Here is a 19,403-nt window from a genome sequence, read left to right as displayed (position 1 = left end):
GTTAGTTATGTAGAATGTCCAGTTATGCAGAATGTGGGATCGAAGTTAATGCTTCTTGCTTATTTGGCTGCCTGAGAGGTTAATGTGTTAATAATCTTCCAGGCAATTGAAAGAGACTGTAATTCAGATCCCTTTCTGAGGTTAATCCAGTGTGCCTGCAAGTGATTTTTCTGGTCAGAGTGGAGGCTGCAGGCAGGCAGCACAGGTTTTTCTACATGGTATCTCTAACACACATCAGTCCTGACTGCAACTACTTGCCACAGTTTTATATCTATAGACACCTGTGAGCGAAAATAAATTATAGTCAGCAAGCACATTTTAAAATTATGTCTATTTTCTTTTTTTTTCCTCCTGAGATCTTAATTTTCATCTCCTGTACACCCCTTTGCCCTGTTCCTGGAAGTTTTTGAATGCTCTACTGTTATCACTGGTGTTTTTTGGTAATTGGTATGATGTGTGCTCTGAGGTCCACAACCCATTTTTCCATTACTAATTAATACATGTGGACTGATTTATTTGAGAAATGCATGGAAATATGCAAAGACGGATTAATATCAAAAAAAAGTATAGAGCAGAAAATCAGGAAAGTTACTAATTATAGAACTGCCCTAATTTGGTGTTAGTTACAACAGATTTAGACCTGACATGGTGTGTGAAATGTCATAAGATGTTGCTTCTAGTCCTATAGATTCTAACTCTTTAAAGATTTTTTTTTTGTTTGCCATTTTTAAGAGGAAAATGGAAAGTTATTATATTCAGAAGCTCTTGGCAACTTTTAAATATGAATAAAGAAAAGATATTCAATATTTTCCTAAAGATACAGAATTAGCAATTACAGGATGAAAACAATCAAGGTAAACTTGAATGTTGATTTAAGTAAATCTCCTGGAAGTCTGTTAATGAGTAATGAAGTCTGTGCATGTTGCCATCTAACCTACAAGGTCATGAATGATTCCACCATTGTCCACACTGTCCACCAGTGTTGCACAGAAACATGAGATTCAGCCACCTCTTTGTCACAGTTACTGTCAGAGGCATGTTGGTAGGTAGAGCTATGTTGTGATCCAGCAAATGAAAAAAATGGGTGTTGTGGACTTCTCATTTTTTTTATGCACACCAACCACCTCTCCCCAGTAGTGCCACAAGTGCTGCTTAAGTGCTATTTAACTGGCTTGTCCCTCACCTTCCCACCCGTTACTGGGAGAGCTAACTGGGATTTTTTTTGTTTGTGCTTGTTTTCCCATTCCTTGTTCTGGATTGTAGATGTGCTTCTGTTAGGAAGAAAAATTATTGTTGCTTAAGAAAGAAGTGGCTTCTGAATCTGTTGGTCAGTTTTAAACAAGTTGGGAAAATTGATGAGAATGATGTGGTTGGTAGATAGTATGAATCTGAAAAAGTAGGATTAAAAAAAACCCACTAATCATTATGCTCTTAGTGGCTTGTGAAGTTACATCAGTATATTGCTAAGAGGTGCCTCAGCCACCCCATAGGGACTGCCTGTGAACTATGGTATCTTGCTTGCACATGGTCCTTATAGTGTACTTGTGTGTTATAGGATTCTTTATATTTTGTTACATATTCAGACATATCCACTCTTCTAGGAAGGATATTGGATAAGGTGGACCATAAATAATGGATTTCCTAGGTAGTACGGTGTTTCCAAATTGATTTATCTGTTTGCTTTCAAGTTTCTTTTATTTTTTTAAATAATTAATTTCATATATTAATGGAGTCTAAAAGGCTTACTCTTTTATTATTTCCCTACCAGGAACTGTTTGAAGCATTTGAGTGCACCCAGAACAAGCACATCACAGACAGCAAAAGAAGAGATGACTGTTCTCACAAATTCAGTTTGGATGTTGTTTCAGCTCTCCGGAAGCTTTTGCTGCGGGCTCCCCAAAGGGCAAAAGCCCTGCTGGAGTTCTTCCAGGAGGAACAAGGCACACACAGCTCTTCACTCCAGCAGTATCGCTCTCTACAGAACATATTTGTTGAATTTCTTTCTGACTCCTTGAAATCTCTGCAGAGGCTCCAGGGCAGTTCTGAGATTTCAGTCAAACTAGATCAAAGAGAACTAGTAGATACAATTTATGCTGCTCTCAGTATAGTGACTTTTGATGTGGAACATCAGGCAGATGAAGTAAGGCACCTATTCAGGGAGCTCTTGGATGTGTGCTGGGCTGAGGGAAGCCCACTGAGGGAGGAGAAGCTACTAGGCTGTATGCTGAGGAAACAGAGCCATGGCCTGTTAAGCCTTTATAGCAGTGTTCTCACAGAAAGAACAAGAGAGAAGTTTTTGTTGTCAAAATCTATACAAAAAGGTTTGTTTCACTTTTTGCTTTGTTTTAATTTCCTGTTTAACAAAACCATTAAGGCATACAACAGGCAAGTTGTCATGAAGTCAGACAGTGTTCTTGCTAAGGTGCCTTAATAAACCGCAGGGTCTTGTGAAAGTTGATGCTAAAATGATCCTTAAAGCAAGGAATTGGCATAGGAACACCGGTTCTCTCTCTACATTTCTGCAGTCTATGCTATCTTCTTTTCTGATCACTTCCTTTACCACCCCTCTGTTTCAATCTGCTCAGCATTTCTCTTGATGAAGACCTTGCTTGTAAGAAGATTGACAGTCCTTAGGTATGTAAAGTATGACTCCAGCTCAGGGTCATCCGTGTTGGAGGATGTTCTGTTTCTGGCCAATAACAGTTCAGTTACCTCAGTAATCTCAAAATGTTCAAACCCCTTAATACTGGAAAAGTAAACTTCTGAAAGTGGAAGGAGATGTGGAGTGGGCTGATATCCCATCTGGAAAGAAGATGCAGTTTGATTACCTGCTCACTTGCCAGAGCCCAGCTGTTGGTTTTGTACCAGCCATAACTTCACAACCTTTATCTAGCTCCCTATGACTGGTACATTTAGTTGTAACTCGATGATCCTGATGGGTCCCTTCCAACTCAGCATATTCTATGAGGATCTCAGCTGAAACTGAATGGCAAGTGATGCCCATGATCTTGACAGTAAAGTGGCAAGTAAGTGTGCAAGGAGGAAGAACTAGAATGCCTACCCTCTTTTGCTCGCCTCTGTACACGGAGGTGTAAGTCATTGGGGTTTGTATCCTCTCTTCTCCCTTCCCTCATAGGGATTCCTGAAGGGAAGTTCGGGCTAGTGTGGCCAACTCCAGCATTTCTGGTAATAACTACAGTTCGTGCTTCCTCGTGGGGGAAGAGAAATGGAGATCCACATACCTTCACTCTCACTTTGCACAGATCTGAGAAGTTCCTGTGCTGCACAAGTCCTTGCTAAGGCCCTGCAAAGCAGCACAGCATCTCAGAGCACAAGAGAGAATTCATGAAACATACAGAGAATATGTGTATGGCTAAACAAAGTCAGGCAGGGTGATCTGAGCTGATGCAAACAATCTGTGTGCTCAGCAGGCTCTTGCTATGTTAATGACTGTCCAGACAGTTTCCTGGTTTCCAGTCTGACCTTTTTATCAAATTTTTCTGCTTGGCCTTCTTCTTATCCAGTAACAATACTTGAGAATCTTAGCTGTTAACATATAACAGCTGATTAGTGTTTGAGAAAATGTTGAGTGTTTCTCAGTTTAAATCAGTAGCAATTATGCCTCTGTTAAAGGTACCCCTCTCTACTGGAAACATCTTGTTGTGATGTTTTTTAGGTTCATCTGAGCAGCTGGATACAGAGCGAACTGTGATGAGTTTGTTCTCAGATCCCATAGAAGCTTCTTCTTGGAAGACAGCCTATTTCTACTGCTTGAGCAGCAGCAAGCACTTTCTGGAACAGATTCTGGTACAGCCATAAAATCATTAACAGGGAAACCCAATGGAGGCCAAAGTCAGTCCCCGTATTGATCATATCTTGGTGGTGCACAGAAGCATTCTGTATTCATACAGTGTTTACCAGGGGTTATGACTAATTGGAACAAGGGGGTTACTGGTGTTAACTCCCCGACTTGCAGCTGTGTGATGAACATAAAACAGCTAGTGAGATTTTGGGAAGAGCTCATCTTCGTGCAGACTGAAGATTAAGTCTTCAGGATTTAAGAAGTCCCATGTTCTGCTTGTAATTTTGTTGGATACTCAATTTACCTCATTACCTTGAACTTGTTGCTTTGCTTTTCTGATGCTGTTAGACTTGGGGGTGGTGTGAGATTAGTTTGCATGGTAGATTATGTTTTAATTTATGTTAATAAATTATGTTTAAAAATTTATGTTTTAAAGAACTTGAAGACCTGATGAAAAATAGTGTTTGAAATTTATTGATTTGAATGTATTTACATAGATACAAAAAGTAAAATGCAGAGAGGTGGTCACTATTAAAATGAGAGTTTTGAAGGTTGAACATATTTCCACTCTTAAGTAATATGGTCATAGAAGTCTCCTACATAATGCCCTTGACAGAGACATAATCACTAGGAGGAATGTAAAGATAATGTAGAGTGAGTGTGAGTTGGCTCTTTAGTAAGCATTTGAAATGATGTTTTTTTCCTTAAGACAACTTTACTGATGAGTAATCTGATGGTTTGGAAAATGTAAGTTCAGGGAACGTCCAGATGCAGAACTTCACTATTTTAATGAAGCTAATATTGAAATGGCTACTTGCTTACATAGTCTGCCAGTACTATGGGTCTCTACATTTTGGAAAAATAAATACTTATTCCTTTTGTTTTCTAGGTGACTGCATTAACTTTACTGAAAAGAGAAGACTACTCAAGCCTGAACAGTTTGTTGAGGAGAGAATTCAACCCCCTTAGCCGCCTCTTAGTGTTGCTAGGATGGACTCATTGTCAAAGCTTGGAATCAGCAAAAGCATTGCTAAGGACTCTACACAAAACTCAGGTGAAAGAAAGTGACAGTATCCCAGTCTGAGTCCAGATAATGCAATTTGTTTGCAAAAATAAGTAAAACCAGAGAGTCTTCAGTGAGAATGTTGGTCTTTCTCAAAATGGGATTTTAGAAAGCTAAGATGCTACAGTTATGTGTAGGTAACATAACTGGACACTTTCCTTCCTTCTTACTGGTCAGCTGTGAAGGGAGTGTGATTGCACAGGAGACTCTGAAAGTTTCTCATGCATAAACTCTACAGCTTTTGCTGTTAACAAAGAAAGAAAAACAGCAATGGTTATTGATGTTTTGAAAAGACCTGGGGGTCTTTGTTTTGTGTAATTTCCTCCAGTGAGTCATCCTTGGATAGTGGCTAATTCTGGTCACAGCTAGCCTGAGTTCAGCAACAGAGTAGCTTGGAAATTCCCCATACTTATTCTCACAGTGAAACGATAAATTACAAGAGTTGTGAGTGGAAGATCCGCCTTGTTTAGGGACAGCCTTCATCTGTGCAGAAGAGAGGGTTCCAGCTCTGAGGGTGTAGTTGCACTTCAGGTGATGTCTTCTGGCTGGCAAGTGGCTTAGATGGCAGAAGTGTGGAAATGATGAGCCTTGTACTGCTGGATCATAGTGCAGCTTGAGACTGATATTGCCTTAAGGGAGTTATTGTCTATTCAGTAGCCTCCACAAAGTGAAACTCTGAGATCTGATTTTAGCAGGCAGTCATCTTTAATAGAAAAGCACATGGAAAAGGAGAATAACTGTCTGCTACCCAGTATGTCATCTGTTCTAGTACATGATTAGTTCTAGAGTTTTTGGATTGTTACTAAGAAGCATTAATTTGCATTTCAAAAACTCATCTCGAAAACAGATGTAGCCACCTTTCCGTGGTCTGTAGATGTGTCAGGGGGAGGCTGACTGACCTCTATGTTCCATCAGAATAACCCTTCTTTGCTGGCTTTGTAATAAAACTGGTAATTTTCTGTATTTGAAAGTTATTATCTGGGTAAAGAAGTCTTAGGAACATACCATATGTGACACAGGCTGGGTTCTGCTGTCTGATTGAGGGATTTGTTGTAAAGAGGTTCTTTTATTTGTCTTTCCATTTAGGATCTGTGCAATGATTCAGTATTGAAAGATTTTTGTGATGGGCTGTGGGCTCATGTGGAAGTTCTTGAATGGTGCATGCAGCAAAACAGGTAAAGTGATCAGAAAGACTTTTTCCAAACTGTCTTGCCAAATCTACCTCTTAGTTTATGTATGCAAATAGGAAAGGTGTTATTTTCTTGGCTAATCATCTGACAGTGACCGTATATCACAAAGGCTCGAAATTGCTTCATGGGCTGCAGTTATGTTCTTTGTTTTTCTTTTTAACTGCAGTAGTTTGGTTCAGTCAGAATTAGAGTGGTAGTTACATCTTTAAACTTGACTGAGATCTAAATCTGTGCCACCTCTTTGTTCTCTCTTGTAGTATTACTGTCCCAAGGAATGTTCTTTTGCAACACTTGCACACTCTGGATTGCCACACTGCAGTGTACTCTCTGCATCATCTCACTAATCTTCTGGCACTGAATGAAGACGATGTTATTGAGCTTCTTCAAAAGGTTCCTGCTAGAGACCAACAGATGCAGGGTAAATGTGTAGGGTCGTGAGAACACAGAAAACTCCTGATCCATCGAGTGTGTATGCTCAGTATTTCTGCCAGGAAGAATCTGTTCTTTTGACCTGCTTCTGTGACTGTGTAAGATACTGCTTGTCAGCTGTTTTGGGGAAGAAATCTAGAGAGTATGTGGAAATTATTTTAGAATTCTTTTAGGGAGTAAATTGTCTCCCAAGAAGGAGTTGTGCATCTCAGAGATCTCTGAAAGTGCTTCAAAATGGTAACAAGACTTTGTACATGTTCCTAAAATGTGCTGCTCATTGTAACTTCTGTACTGTGTAATACCCTTAGTTTGAAGTGTATGTGTATGGTTTGGATTTCAGTCACCTCTGCACTTAAATTTAAAATCAAAGGGCAAAACCAGATGAAATAGACAATATCTCATACTACAACATTTTCATTTTTGAAAGGTACAAATTGTTTTTTCTTTCTTCTAATAATAAGTGCTACCAACTTTACTCCAATATTTAAATCAGTAAGGTGTACCTACAGGCTGTGTTTACATAACTCCTGCCTCACTTCTCTCACCTTCCCGTGTTTTACTTGGGTGCCTAAAATACCTGAGATTACTAAACACATCAGTTCACTTAGAAGTGACTCTCCCTGGACACTCTTGATTGCAGCCCGTGTCCATGTTCAGCTGCTGCTATTTTAAGGCTGTTTTCTCTTAGGGCCTCTGAATAATGATGTAGAAGCTCAGTCTTCCTGTGTGTACTAGAACCTAAGAAGCTGCAATTTTTTGTGCCTTATTCCTTCTATAGTTTGGAATTTGTACATGTGTAATTTCAACCTAAGTTGTGTGGAGAGCTCTCAGTGATGGATCTTGCACAGATTTTTCCAGGTTGCCTAGTGGGAAGCAGTTTTGTCTCCTTCCAGTATCATATTGTGATGTTGGTTCCCAGTTCTACTTTTACAGGTTTTGGTGTTAAAAATATCACAACAGTTGTCTTGAATAGTCTCAAAAGATGTAATTATTGAGACTCTATATAGATCTTAATTTTCAGTGTCCTGCTTTCTGAAATTGTTTTGTTGCTGCTGGTGTTGGTTTTGGGTTCTTTTAACCAGTTCTTACATTTTATTTCTCTTCTGCTTAAATTCTGTCAAAACTTCAAAAACAGGAAGAGGCAGTCCCATCATATCTTCTGGGAACTGCATGACTGTAGCAAAATAACTCTGGCTGCGGTTTCTCTTCTTTTTTTTTGTATCACAGTAATTTATGGAACTAATTAATGGAAGATAAGTCCTCCTTCTCTTTTCAACTCAGTGATTATTGCAAAATTCAGATAATTCTATAAACACAGTCTATTAGAATCTCCTTTAGAATAATCTATTTCGAAACTTAGAAGGAAGAGAGGAGTCATAAAGTTTTGATTCATCTGACATGGTAGTGTTAACAGGCCTCCTCCCCTCACCCCACATACTTCCTCTTTTTCCCCTTCTTTCTCATAGACATCTGTCAGCTGCATTACTGTAACCAAAGTAGTGGTATTGGTAGACACTTGCGTTCAGGCCATGGGTAACACTGGCTTTGATCAGTCACACTAACAAAAGAAATGGTGGATAGCAATTTCCTCATGAGTTACAGTATTCTAGAATAAGGTTTCTGGCATAGGAAGAAAAATATTTATCATTAAAGAATAATTCTTCAGTATTGGTACAATGAAAAGGATTCATTTAGATGGAGATACTGACAGAGACTCACTGCATCCAAGTCTTTCCACATGCGAAGCAAGAGTGTATTAAACTTATTTTTTATTACCAGTGTGTATCTTGTAGTATCTCCAGCTAGCTATTTCTCTGTTTCAGAGGATTGTCAAATCTCAGGCTTTACCTGCCTGAAGTCCTCTTAAGACAGTGGTATTGAGAGCTTTTTGGGTGTCTACATATCAGTGTCAAGCTGCTGGTGAACTGTGGCATTTCCATGGCCATGTGAGTTCTGCAAAGGATTCGTACTTGGGTGTTTCCTCAGTTCTGTCTATACTTTCCACTGTTGTTGCTGTTTAGAATGACAGTGATAGGGAATAGTGGTTTCCAACTGTGCTCTCAGTCATTTTGTCTTGGCTGCTCTGTAGTTTTCAGAAGAGTTCAGGCTGGTGCTTTTTTTTGCAATCATGTTCAAACCTTGTGGAGGACAGTGCTGAAACACTTTCTAGGTTAAGTAATGCTGTTCAGTCCCAGGGTTTGGATGCGGACATTATCAGTACATTGTGCTTCGTACTCGTGCTTCATTTAAAAAACTTGGCTAATGCTTTCCCTGTATGACAGTAGGCAGAGGGACAGTCTACCCCTTGTATAAGCATACAGGAGAGTGGATTGCAAGCACTAATTTAACACCCTGTGTGATTGTGTGTGGTTGTCTTTTGTTTGTTTGTCTGTTGTGGGCTTTTTGTCTTTTTTAACCTTTGTACAGTAGTTGGATAATTCATAACAGAACATATGACACAACATTGTGTGACTGGGTGAAGGGGATGATGATGTGAATTTACATAATTTGCAGTTCTGCTGTTCTGTTGTACTAAGGGATCATGTCTCTGGCATGTGATACGTTTCCTAAAAAAAAGGGAGAAGTGCAGTACTTCTCTAAGTCACTTTTAGCATAAATGTATGAAGGAGACTTGTGGGACTGTACTTTTTCTTGAATCGTGGGTAGAATCAACTGCGATACCTATTTATTAGCACAAATCTGTAGCAGTGGTGGTACTCTATTCTCACAATGATCATAGCCAGTCTACACTGTCTCCCTACTTATCTACTGTGTACTAGAACACAGAATTCTGAGATGCTGAAATGACAGAGGGTTTGTCCCTCTGTTGTAAATGAAGCGGTATAGCTTAACCACATACTTCTAATGAGACACGTTATGAGCAGATTTTGGTCATTCTGTGCTGTAGCCAGGCCCTGTTACACAAATGCAGAGAAAATTTTCTTTTTAGAAAGGGATCCAGACCTGACTTTTCTGTGCCCATCTGTTGTGGGTTGGGTTGTTTGGTCTTTTTTCCAAAATTAACAGTGAGATAGATCAAAGATGAGGTGGAAGTGACACTGAGGAAGAAAGACTGGATAAATATTGCTGTGCAGGAACTGCAGGAGAAAATTAACTTTTCTTGTCTACGTCCTACCGCCTCACTGCTCTGATTTCCCTCCACAGCAGCAACACTCGCTAACACCCTGAGTCAGCAGCGCAATCTGGCGCTCTTCCGAGCGTTTTGTGCCATGAAGTATGCTATCTATGCTCTCTGTGTGAATTCACATAAGCATTCCAAGTGCAAGGATTGCATACGCAGCCTTTTTGGTCATATCCCTGAGGATGCAACTTCTGGGGAACCAGCAGGTGATTGGCCTCCTTTCTCAGGTTCAGTAGCTTGTGCTTCTCCAATTGCTGGGCTCTGAATTGGAATAATGTTGCACCTTGTGTACATACGGTGTTTTTATTCAGTGGGCTATGGATGCTTTGCAAACAAGCATAGTGGCATTTCTTTGAGGTGTTGTTATCTTTAGTAATAACAGATATAAATAAGCTACCTGCCTTGTTTTAAAACATTTAAGGTAATTGTCCAAAAACTACAGTGCAAAAAGAAAGTGATATTAGACATAGGATGGTAGTGGCAGGGATGCTTTTGTAAGAGGTTTTGATTTCCTAGAGCTGAAACTGATTCAATAGCTAAAATGGGTGTAATCTGAATTTGCACATCATTGAACAAAGTGATAATTGGCATTACTCAGAGGGAGGAGGCACACTACCTTTTTAAATGTAAAATATTGGACATATATTTACTTGGTTTGTGGAGGAGTGATTTGGTCTGAGCCACTGGGACACTTTCCTCTTCTAGGATTTTCTTAAAAGGAACCCCTGAAAAATGTAGTAAATGTTCTTTTCTTTTTTTTTTAATTATACAGATTGGTCTTCAGTATTTCCTCAGTACATTTTGAAGTGTCAGCAGTTCTTAAGGAGCGTTCCTGCTCCTCTGCGCCTGGAGGTTTTGGAGAATATTTTCTCCTTACTTTTTATTTCCTACAGTGACCTCTATACTGAGACTCTTCTACCTGAGGACTATGCAGAGGATGAAGACCTTGACAAAAAGAGTACTACTAGGACTGTAGAAGGCAGTGCTAGTTGTTGGTCTTCCACCTCAGAAAGTCCACAACACCTAATAGAGGCTGAAAAGAAGTTAGAGGGGCACCTGCTGGCTGCACAGACAGTTCACACAGATACCCGAGATCTTTGTGACTCGATGTTAGGTGGCAAAAGCTGTGAAACCTTTAAGCTGAGCTACCTGGATCTGAAACACTTCACCAATGATGTTACTGGATTTTTAGTGGATGATGTGGCCATGGATGCCTTCCTCACATTGCTTCTCAACCATCTGGAAGAAATTCAGAGTTCTCTCCCATGGGACTCCAGTAATGTGCTTCGTGAAGAACTGGAGCTTACTGAGTGCTTGAACCTTTCTGCAAGCAGAGATACCTTTGGAAGTCGCATGTTACAGTTTTCCAAATACCTTTCTGAAGCTCACTGGCGATTCAAGGTGGTGATGAGTAACAGAAATGCAGGTAGGCTTTCTATTTTGCACTTTCTAATATATCAACACTGTTCTTTTACAACTGTCCAGGCAGTGATCTCATTCAGAGACTAAATTTCCTGAGCATCTTACTGAGAAAGCACATTCTGGCAGATACTGGGAGAGTGACCTAGTTGAAGATCACTAGGTTCTTGTACCATTCTCCAACAGGAGCAATCTCTATGCCAATCAGAAGTTTGGGTTTTCTGTTTTCCCTCCTCTTTGTGGACACACTGCTTCTGTTTGCCTGTCTTTCTCCCACTTCTTTGTCACAAGTCACAGTGCAGTGATATGAAGACACATGGTGGTGTTGGATCTAGTGCAAGCCAAATAGTCTCAGCTCATTTCTGGACAGTGTTGATTTAACCTAGTCTGGAAATTTTAGGAACATGTAGCAGAGTTGTTGCCTGGGTCGGGGTTCATACTACCCTGCATTACTGAAGAACCCCGTTGTTTCAGCAAAACAAGTCAAACTCTCTCTTTTACTGTTATAATTCTTATAATTTTTGCTTTGTTTCTAGCTCCTTATATACTTAGACTATAGATATTTTTCTGTATAGTTAGAATCATTTAAGTTGGAAAAGCCCGTTAGTACTCATGAAGGATGTGTAGAAGGTAGAGTATGTTCCAAGCAACTTTGGATGTGAATGTGAAAAATACACTGTTGGTTGAATCGCATCAAAATTACATCAAGGTGCTGGTTTAAACTTTACTGCAGAAGAGCTCTTAGCTGAGATAACTGTGTTTCCTTTGGAGATTTACCATCAGAGTTCTACCTATGTAGATGTGCTGCTAGATTCTTTAAGACAGACAAATAACAGTTGTTGGCCATTTGGTAATGTTTTTGCTTAAATCTTTCACAGAACATCAACTTGCAGCCTCCAGGAGATACTGCTCTTTAATCAGGCGCTCCAGCCTTAAGAAACGGAGTAGATCTCGAAGGTACAAGGCAGGTGGGTTGAAAAAGTGACTTGGAGAAGACATCTCTGAAACGCACATAATTTTGCTGGGCTCACAGCTGAATGCAATTAGATTTAATGACCGAGGAGTAGAGAACTAGATTTATTCCTGTTGGTTTTCTGACTGGTTTGAAGTATCTTAGTCCAGTCCCACTTGGATTGAGATTGTTTTCCTAAAACTCACCTGTTTAAATAATTTCTTCCATACATAGTCTGATTTGGGGCAGGGGAGGATTTCAACTGCAGTACCAATTTTTCCCTTTCTCCACTATGTCCAATGACTGTTTGGTATATTTTCTTTCCTGTCACAGTATTATCTAGGATGTGAATTTGCAGGAGTTTGTGGTGTAAATTGGCAGCCTCAGGAGAAAGTTGTGTTCCTCACCGTTTCTCTATTTAGCCTTTAAAAGGCATATCTGGTTTTGGAGTGGCATGTTCCAAAATAAGAAGCTTTAAAGTACCTGACGTGAGTCAGATGGACCACCCCAACATAGTCTCTTGCCCAGCATTTTCTTCAAATCAGCAGTTTTTGCATTTACCATAGACATCAGTGGTGGCTGATTTGTGAGGTACTCTTGAATATCTCTTGAGGTTGCCCGATCTGTTATTTGCAGTAAGTTTTAATTACCTTTTCTAGAAAAAGTGCATTTAATATGCTGGTTTTGATTTGTTTGCATTTTAGATGGGAAAGAGGGAATTTCCAGTCCATCATTAGAAGGTACAAGTAGTGAGCTAAGCACCAGTACCTCAGGTATTAACCCACAAAAGTAGTATTTCTTTGTCTTGTCAATGTGCACGATGAAGTATTTGCTTGACTAGTTAATGTGAATTACTGCTCTGTACAGGACAGAATTATAACTTTTCACTTCTCAGAGCTCCCATTTTTGGCTGACTTTTTCTAGTTAGAATAATATATATCTTCTTCTGGAATAAAAAAATTAGATTTTTCTTGCAATCTTTGGCTTGCAGGAAACAGTATGCAATGTAGTGATGTGCAGACCATCAAAAAAGTTAGTGGACTGGTAACCATGTAACGGTAGATTGTTGGATGGGAGAGATCCTTCAGGCCTTGTTTCAGTCCATCACCTGGAAGGAGTATGCCCTTCCACCCTCCCCCCACCACATGGCCCTGTGACCCCGCACGGAGCACACACAGACCACCAGGGAGGGAAGGACCAAAGAGGAAGTTTAATGTGGGAGGGGGCTATATATATAGCCCTTGGGGACCAATCACAGGTGAGGGGTCACAATCAAGGTAAGGGGTTTACAGCCAATAAGGAAGGGGTTAACAAAGGACCAATGAGAACACCTTGGGACATCTTCCCAGGACACTCCTGCCCAAGAGATAAGGGATTTACAGTGGAGGTATAGGGGAAAACGCAGTGGCTCTGTAAAGAGCCCTCTTAACATGAGTTTAAACAACATTAAAAACTTCTGATTCATCAATCCACCTTTGGCAGGACTCTTTCCAAACATCCATTGCCACAACCATGTAACCTAAAACATGCTTAGGCATGCTGGATTGATTTAATAGGTCCCATACTTTAGACTTCTCCCTTTATCCAGATTGAACCAGTGCCCTAGCACTGCATGCATGTTATGTAACTGCTGAACAATGTTACCATTGGGCTGAGATCTAAACTGGAAGTTCTGACCAAATAGTGAAATATTATGAGAATTTTTAACAAGATGTTGACCTCTTTACCCTAAAACTTGCTTGTAACTGCTCCTATATTTTTGTGTTAAATATATGAAATGCTGTTATCTAATAGGTTGCTGTTATCCAGTGAAATGTGTTTTCCTTGCTATGTACTGATTAATTCTCTCTTGCAGAGGGAAGTACCAGTAGTGTGTCTGGCTCGAGTGATTTGGAAAGCAGGGCTAGACCACATCAGCAGAACCCCCTCATTCCTATGATGCTTTCCCCTCCAGAATCACTGTTAGTTTCTTGTGTTTTGAGAGGAAACTTCTTAGAAGCCCATCAGGTAAATGAGTTGCATGTCTATTTTGATTTTTGAATGAAGTTCCTGCTTCTTCTGCATTTAGCAAGCAAAGGGCTGAAGCATCTGCATTCCAAATGAAAGAATCACTTCAGAAGTAGAAGCAAGTAAAAGGAACAAAGATATTGCAAACCAACATCCCAAGGATTCAGGTGTTCTTTTGCCTTATTATATAAAAATACTTTTCTCTAAACCTGGGTTCTCAAAGCATGCATATGCTTGATGAGAGCTAACCAAGCACAGTGTTTCAGCTGAATGAAGAACACAAAGAGCTCGTGTAAAGCCTCATGAGAAAGCAGCATCTGAACTGCTTTTGTTAGTCAGTGATTCAAAACCACGACGTTCTGCCACTTGTAAGCTTGGCAGAAACATGCAAATGTATTCCTCACCCAAAGCAGAGCCAAAGTGGTGATTACATTTATTTGACAGAGGTATGTTTTGAGGCTAAATTCGTGGTATTGAAAACTGAAATTGACAGTCTGCACATTTGTAGTTCTTTGTTCCTTGACAACATACCTTTGTCTGTGTGGCTTTTGGGTTGATGCTCTGAAGAAACATCTTGATGTGCATAAATGATTGGATCTTCTGCAAAAAGCAGTGACATGGCTAAGTTTCAGATAGCCATATCAGAGCAGTTAAGATCATTTAAGCATTGCATTAACATCAGCTTAGTGCTCAACCTATTAGTTCTGTTTGATGCCAAGCCTGCCACTTCATCTTTTCCCTACTTGCAGGGCCAAAGAAACTTTTTGTTTTGCTTTGTTGCCTTGATTTTCAGTATCGCTGATGATAAAGAATTTAAGCTTGGTTTGCGTTCTGTTGTTTTGGTAACAGGAACTTGCACAGCTCTGCCTAGCTACTCTGTGTTTAAATTTCTAGAAGGTATTCCTTGCTGAATAAGAATTTGTTTAAAATAGTTTACTTTGGAGGGCAAACTTAATAGATTTCTCTTGTTACATAGTGTATTGAAATCGTGAAGAGTCGTTCTGAAAGCTGTGGTTTATGGAAATTAATTCAGCACTAGCCCTGCAGCAAATAATAGCTGAGCTTTATAAAAATAATTGAAAAATGTCTCTAAGGTCCTTTTTAAAACTCTCTAGAAAAAAACCCCACCATTTCAGCTTGTTGTGTCTATGGGGACATTTTTCAGTTAAAGTACCTGTTTTATTTTATTCCTTCATCTCTAAAACCCACCAAAGCTTTCTGACCTGTGAAAACTTCTTTTGACATGCTCCGTAATTATATCTATTGTTGTTTTTGTAAGGTGGCTTTGATGTTTAATCTGGATACTTCCCCTTGCTATGGTGAATTAGTTTTCATGGAGCGCTACCAAGAGGCAGTACGAGAAATGGCAAGAGTGGAGCACAATATTGAGAATCAAGTATCAGATGGCACTGGAGGCATCAGGAAATCTGGCGGTGGCCGTTCAACTCTGCAAGCTATTGGGAATGCAGCAGCAGCTGGTAAGGACAGGCCTTTTTCAGTTGTTCTCATAAAAGGTGAAGGAGAAGTGGAAAACAGGAGAAAGCAATTTAAATACTTTCAAAATAAGTAGTGTTTGTTCAGAAGAGTATGTGCTGGTTCTTTGAGTCAAAAGGAGACTAAGGATGCTGAAACTCGCTGTTGATGCCAAATTAATTGTATCCATTCTATGGTGTTTGGTCCATGAAGCAGGCCACCTATGGAATTATTTTCTATAATCATTAAAAAATAGTTACCCATGAGAGGATCTGAGATAATTATGCTGTTTAATTAGTGATTGTGTATTTTGATGACACATGTAGGTATGGTATTTTATTCCATCTCGGATGTTACTGATAAATTGCTTGCAACTTCTGGAAGTCTTGCCCCTGCTTTCCAAGAAAACTTCTGGATCAGGAACATCCAGCTGGAGCATACTGATCCTCTGCGGGAAGCCCTCGAGGACCTCAGTCCTTCAGCAATGGCAGCGTTTGACCTAGCTTGTACTCAGTGCCATCTTTGGAAGACATGCAAACAACTTTTGGAGACAGCAGAAAGAAGACTGTACCACAGCCTGGAAACTCGGGGTAGGCTTTTGATTTTTGTGTTTATCAATATGGGCCTGGGAACAGAAAGTGTCTCTCTGTGCTGCATCGTTTGTGCTAACACAAGTTTTAATTAAATCTCATTTTGTACTTTCATGTTAGCTTCTCCTTTTTCCACTCCTAACTTTAACTTTGTCTACTTTTGCACAATGACTGTTCCAGGCCACCGACCTGACTTTGTCTTACTGCACTCTGAAGGTGTAAAAGGTTTCCCAGCAGTTCTCCAGCAAATAAGTAAAATTCTCAACTATTCCTGCACATCGCAAGGTCAATCCAAGCCAGGTAGTATACTTTACTGATAAGGCTTTCTGCTGAAATGTGCTTAAATCAAATTTTTGCCTTCTGTTGCAATGGATATTCGAACTTTCCATTTTTTAGCTTAACATTTAAAATAAAAAACAGAGGGGGGAGATGACCATGACCCAAGCTCAAGTCTGAATAAACTTTGAAATGCTTTGAATTTGTTGTATCATAATACAGTTTTGGTTCTGTGGGCCTTTTTCTATGCAAAACATACTTCTTTCTTTGTTACAGTTGCCATTTCTTTCTCCCTCTTTGTAGAGTTCTCAGATGAGAAAATAGGGAGTCATTTTCGATGCAGTATTGTAGACCTTCTCCAAGCTTGCTACCCTGCCTTGACTGAAGAAAGTATTACTAATGAAATTGTTTTATCACAAAATCTGGATCAAATCCTAAAAGCACTGACATGTGTTGAATGTTCTGTGGGTGAGTTATTTTTGTGATCATGAAGACTGATATATGGCTCTAAATTTTTGCTTTGGCCTTTCCAGATAACAATAAATCTGGTAGTAATGCTCTTTGACATATGCATGAATATATATTTTAAAAATCAGAAATGCAAAGTGTAAAATTTATCTGTAATTCTTATATTCTGAGCATTAGTTTTCAAAGCTAAAGTTCTGAACTTGTCAGAGAAGTTATTATTTGTCCTATTTCTCTTCAGTCCTAGCAAGGAATTCTTTAAGTGTATTTTAATACAGCAACTTATAGATAAATAGGTGTATCCTTACTGTTGTTTTTTTCTTTTTTTTTAAAAAGAAAATGGAAATAAACTTATAAAACCTTTGTAATATCGTAATACCTTCTAATTTTCATAGAGCTTTCATAAAACTTTTCAGAAGAACTCTTCCACAGTTGCTTTTTCTCATGCCTCTCTTCACTATATAGTGCTGGTGGTTTTTTTCCATTGTTTTTCCCCCATTCACCAAATTTCTAAATGGCTTTTTGGTGTTTTTAAAATATTTGAAGAAAAAAATTTAAGTGAGCTCTAAGAGCTAAATGTTATGGAGCACAAGGACTGGTCAACACTTATGTTTTAAAATAAGTGTTAACAACACAGAACTAGATATATTTTGGGTCATGGTTACCAATTTAGATGAACTACAGATTTATTCTGCTGTGAAAACTTCTCTTGCTTTCAATTAAATTATAATGCCTGTACTGAGATCTATAATTGCAGAGAGAAAATTAACCTAAAGCATTTCTCTCTCTTTCTCCCCAAACTCCCTCCCCCCCTTCTTGACATTTAATCCTTGAATGTTGGATGTACATCTGTTCTCTTCAACCAGACTCTAAAGGGAGTCTTCTTGGCACCTTGGTGGACCAGGGCTCTCTCAAACCTGTGGAGCTGGAGAAGCACCTTGTTTGGAATCAAACACAGCTTCTGCTGAGAACTCTTGACCAACATGCCCAAACCATGCCAGAGAGCAACACACAGACAAATTTTGTGAAGGCCTTCCTTGACTACATCAGTACACTGGCTGCTGTTGTGCTACGAAGCCTGAATGCAGAGCTAGGTAAGAGGTTTCTACAGAAAAGTCTGAGCTGAGGTGCAGGTACCCAGACTGGCCTGATTCTGGAAGGTAATTGTGCAAAAACTGTTCCTTGCCAAACATGCCTGCTACCTGTGCATAGTCAGATCTTTTGATTTCCACTGATTATTACATTTTTTCAAGTTTGTTTCTTAACATCTAGGACACCCACAGCTCAGATAAAAATAGCCGATGGCAGCAGGAAAATGAGAACAGATTCTGCACTCCATTTAGACAAAACAAACAACCCCTGACCTCCAAAAATTCTTAGCACTACCCTGTAAGGCGAGATTGATTTTCACGTGCAGTGGATCAGCATACTGTACACTTTACAGCTCCCTTAGAGGCAGCAAGTGCCCTTCTGCTCCACAGGGATAAGCAAAGAATGTGCAGAAGGCCATGCAGAGGTAACTAGGCAGAATTTTTTCATAGAATCAGCAGATGATGGTTGTCCATGAAAAGGAATGCACCATTAGCACTTAAAGCTGTCAGAAGAACGGAACAACTTACTGTGCTAGGAGAAAAAATGCTTGTCTGTTTTTTAAAATTGACAGTAATTGAGCTGCACTACTGTAAAATACCACAGTACTGATTTCAGAGAATACCTTCCCAAGAGAATAAGGAGAAAGGGTGAAGATCCATTTACAGCCATGCTGGTTCAGTTCAGATCACTGCCGTGCCAACTGTAACTTCTGCCTGGACATAATTCAGTCCTCACTGACTAATTGCCAAAGCAAAAAATTGCACAATATTTAGGGACTGGGTGAGTTTGGGGGAAATTTTATTGTACTGGAAGATAAAAGGTAACTTATGAGAATATGTTCAGAGTTACTTGACATAACTTGGTAGAGGATACAAATGCTTTTTAGCAATTGTGGCCAGGGTTTCACTCCTTTTGTAAAAGTAGCTGTACACCTGTGATTCCCTCTGCCTTTGCTAACTGACTTGAATAGAGCATGGTCTCATTAATCTACATCCAGAGACTCCTCAGAAACTAATTCCGCACATTCTCTACCTCTCACCAGAAATATATTTTTGTGCAAGTTTGAAGTAGAGTTGCTAAACTGTTTGAATCTAGATCTTGCTTAAAGGCACTCCAAAGAATCTCCACTCTGCCTGTTTTGGTAATAGGTCCAGTAAAATGTGAACCAGTGGTGCTACATTTGAGAGGCATATCATAATCATAAATGCCTTGCAATTTACTCTGCATTTTACCACTCTAATGTGAATTTAGACCTCTGTGAATTTATTCAAAGTGGTTTCAGACTCAGGCTCTTAAAATTTATGTTTCTAAAATAAGAGTTGGTTAATGTATTAAGCTAATGTATTTGTATTATAATAAATATTCTGATTTTTTTTTAAGATATATCTTCAGAAGTTAAAGTGGGGAACCCTTTCATACTGTTGCAGCAGAGTCCATCTCAGCTGCTTTCCCATCTTGTTTTTGAGAGGCAAGTTCATCCTGACAGGTTGGTGCTTTTCAGAT

The 19,403-nt window shown here is 39.4% G+C and overlaps 1 protein-coding gene across 3 annotated transcripts in view; it reads left to right on the top strand.

The window, feature by feature from the left end:
• ZFYVE26 (zinc finger FYVE-type containing 26) overlaps positions 1 to 19,403 on the top strand; it is a 48,902-nt gene that overhangs the window by 2,696 nt on the left and 26,803 nt on the right. Inside the window, exons 4-19 of one of the 3 annotated variants that reach the window (XM_027708380.1) lie at positions 1,769 to 2,321; positions 3,677 to 3,807; positions 4,692 to 4,856; positions 5,952 to 6,040; positions 6,313 to 6,473; positions 9,650 to 9,832; positions 10,399 to 11,052; positions 11,924 to 12,013; positions 12,702 to 12,770; positions 13,853 to 14,004; positions 15,284 to 15,482; positions 15,804 to 16,067; positions 16,248 to 16,367; positions 16,647 to 16,811; positions 17,675 to 17,902; positions 19,281 to 19,386. In XM_027708380.1, coding sequence (XP_027564181.1) covers positions 1,769 to 2,321; positions 3,677 to 3,807; positions 4,692 to 4,856; positions 5,952 to 6,040; positions 6,313 to 6,473; positions 9,650 to 9,832; positions 10,399 to 11,052; positions 11,924 to 12,013; positions 12,702 to 12,770; positions 13,853 to 14,004; positions 15,284 to 15,482; positions 15,804 to 16,067; positions 16,248 to 16,367; positions 16,647 to 16,811; positions 17,675 to 17,902; positions 19,281 to 19,386 — 3,329 coding nt within the window. Of the gene's footprint in view, positions 1 to 1,768; positions 2,322 to 3,676; positions 3,808 to 4,691; positions 4,857 to 5,951; positions 6,041 to 6,312; positions 6,474 to 9,649; positions 9,833 to 10,398; positions 11,053 to 11,923; positions 12,014 to 12,701; positions 12,771 to 13,852; positions 14,005 to 15,283; positions 15,483 to 15,803; positions 16,068 to 16,247; positions 16,368 to 16,646; positions 16,812 to 17,674; positions 17,903 to 19,280; positions 19,387 to 19,403 lie in introns of those variants that run through there. The other 2 variants (XM_027708384.1, XM_027708392.1) reach the window with 2 other exon arrangements.

Source organism: Neopelma chrysocephalum, unplaced genomic scaffold (genome assembly GCF_003984885.1).
Source record: "Neopelma chrysocephalum unplaced genomic scaffold, ASM398488v2 Primary Assembly neopelma1_24, whole genome shotgun sequence".
Taxonomy (NCBI): Eukaryota; Metazoa; Chordata; class Aves; order Passeriformes; family Pipridae; genus Neopelma; species Neopelma chrysocephalum.
Note: the sequence above shows the minus strand (reverse complement) of the source record. Positions and strands in the feature narration are given on the sequence as shown.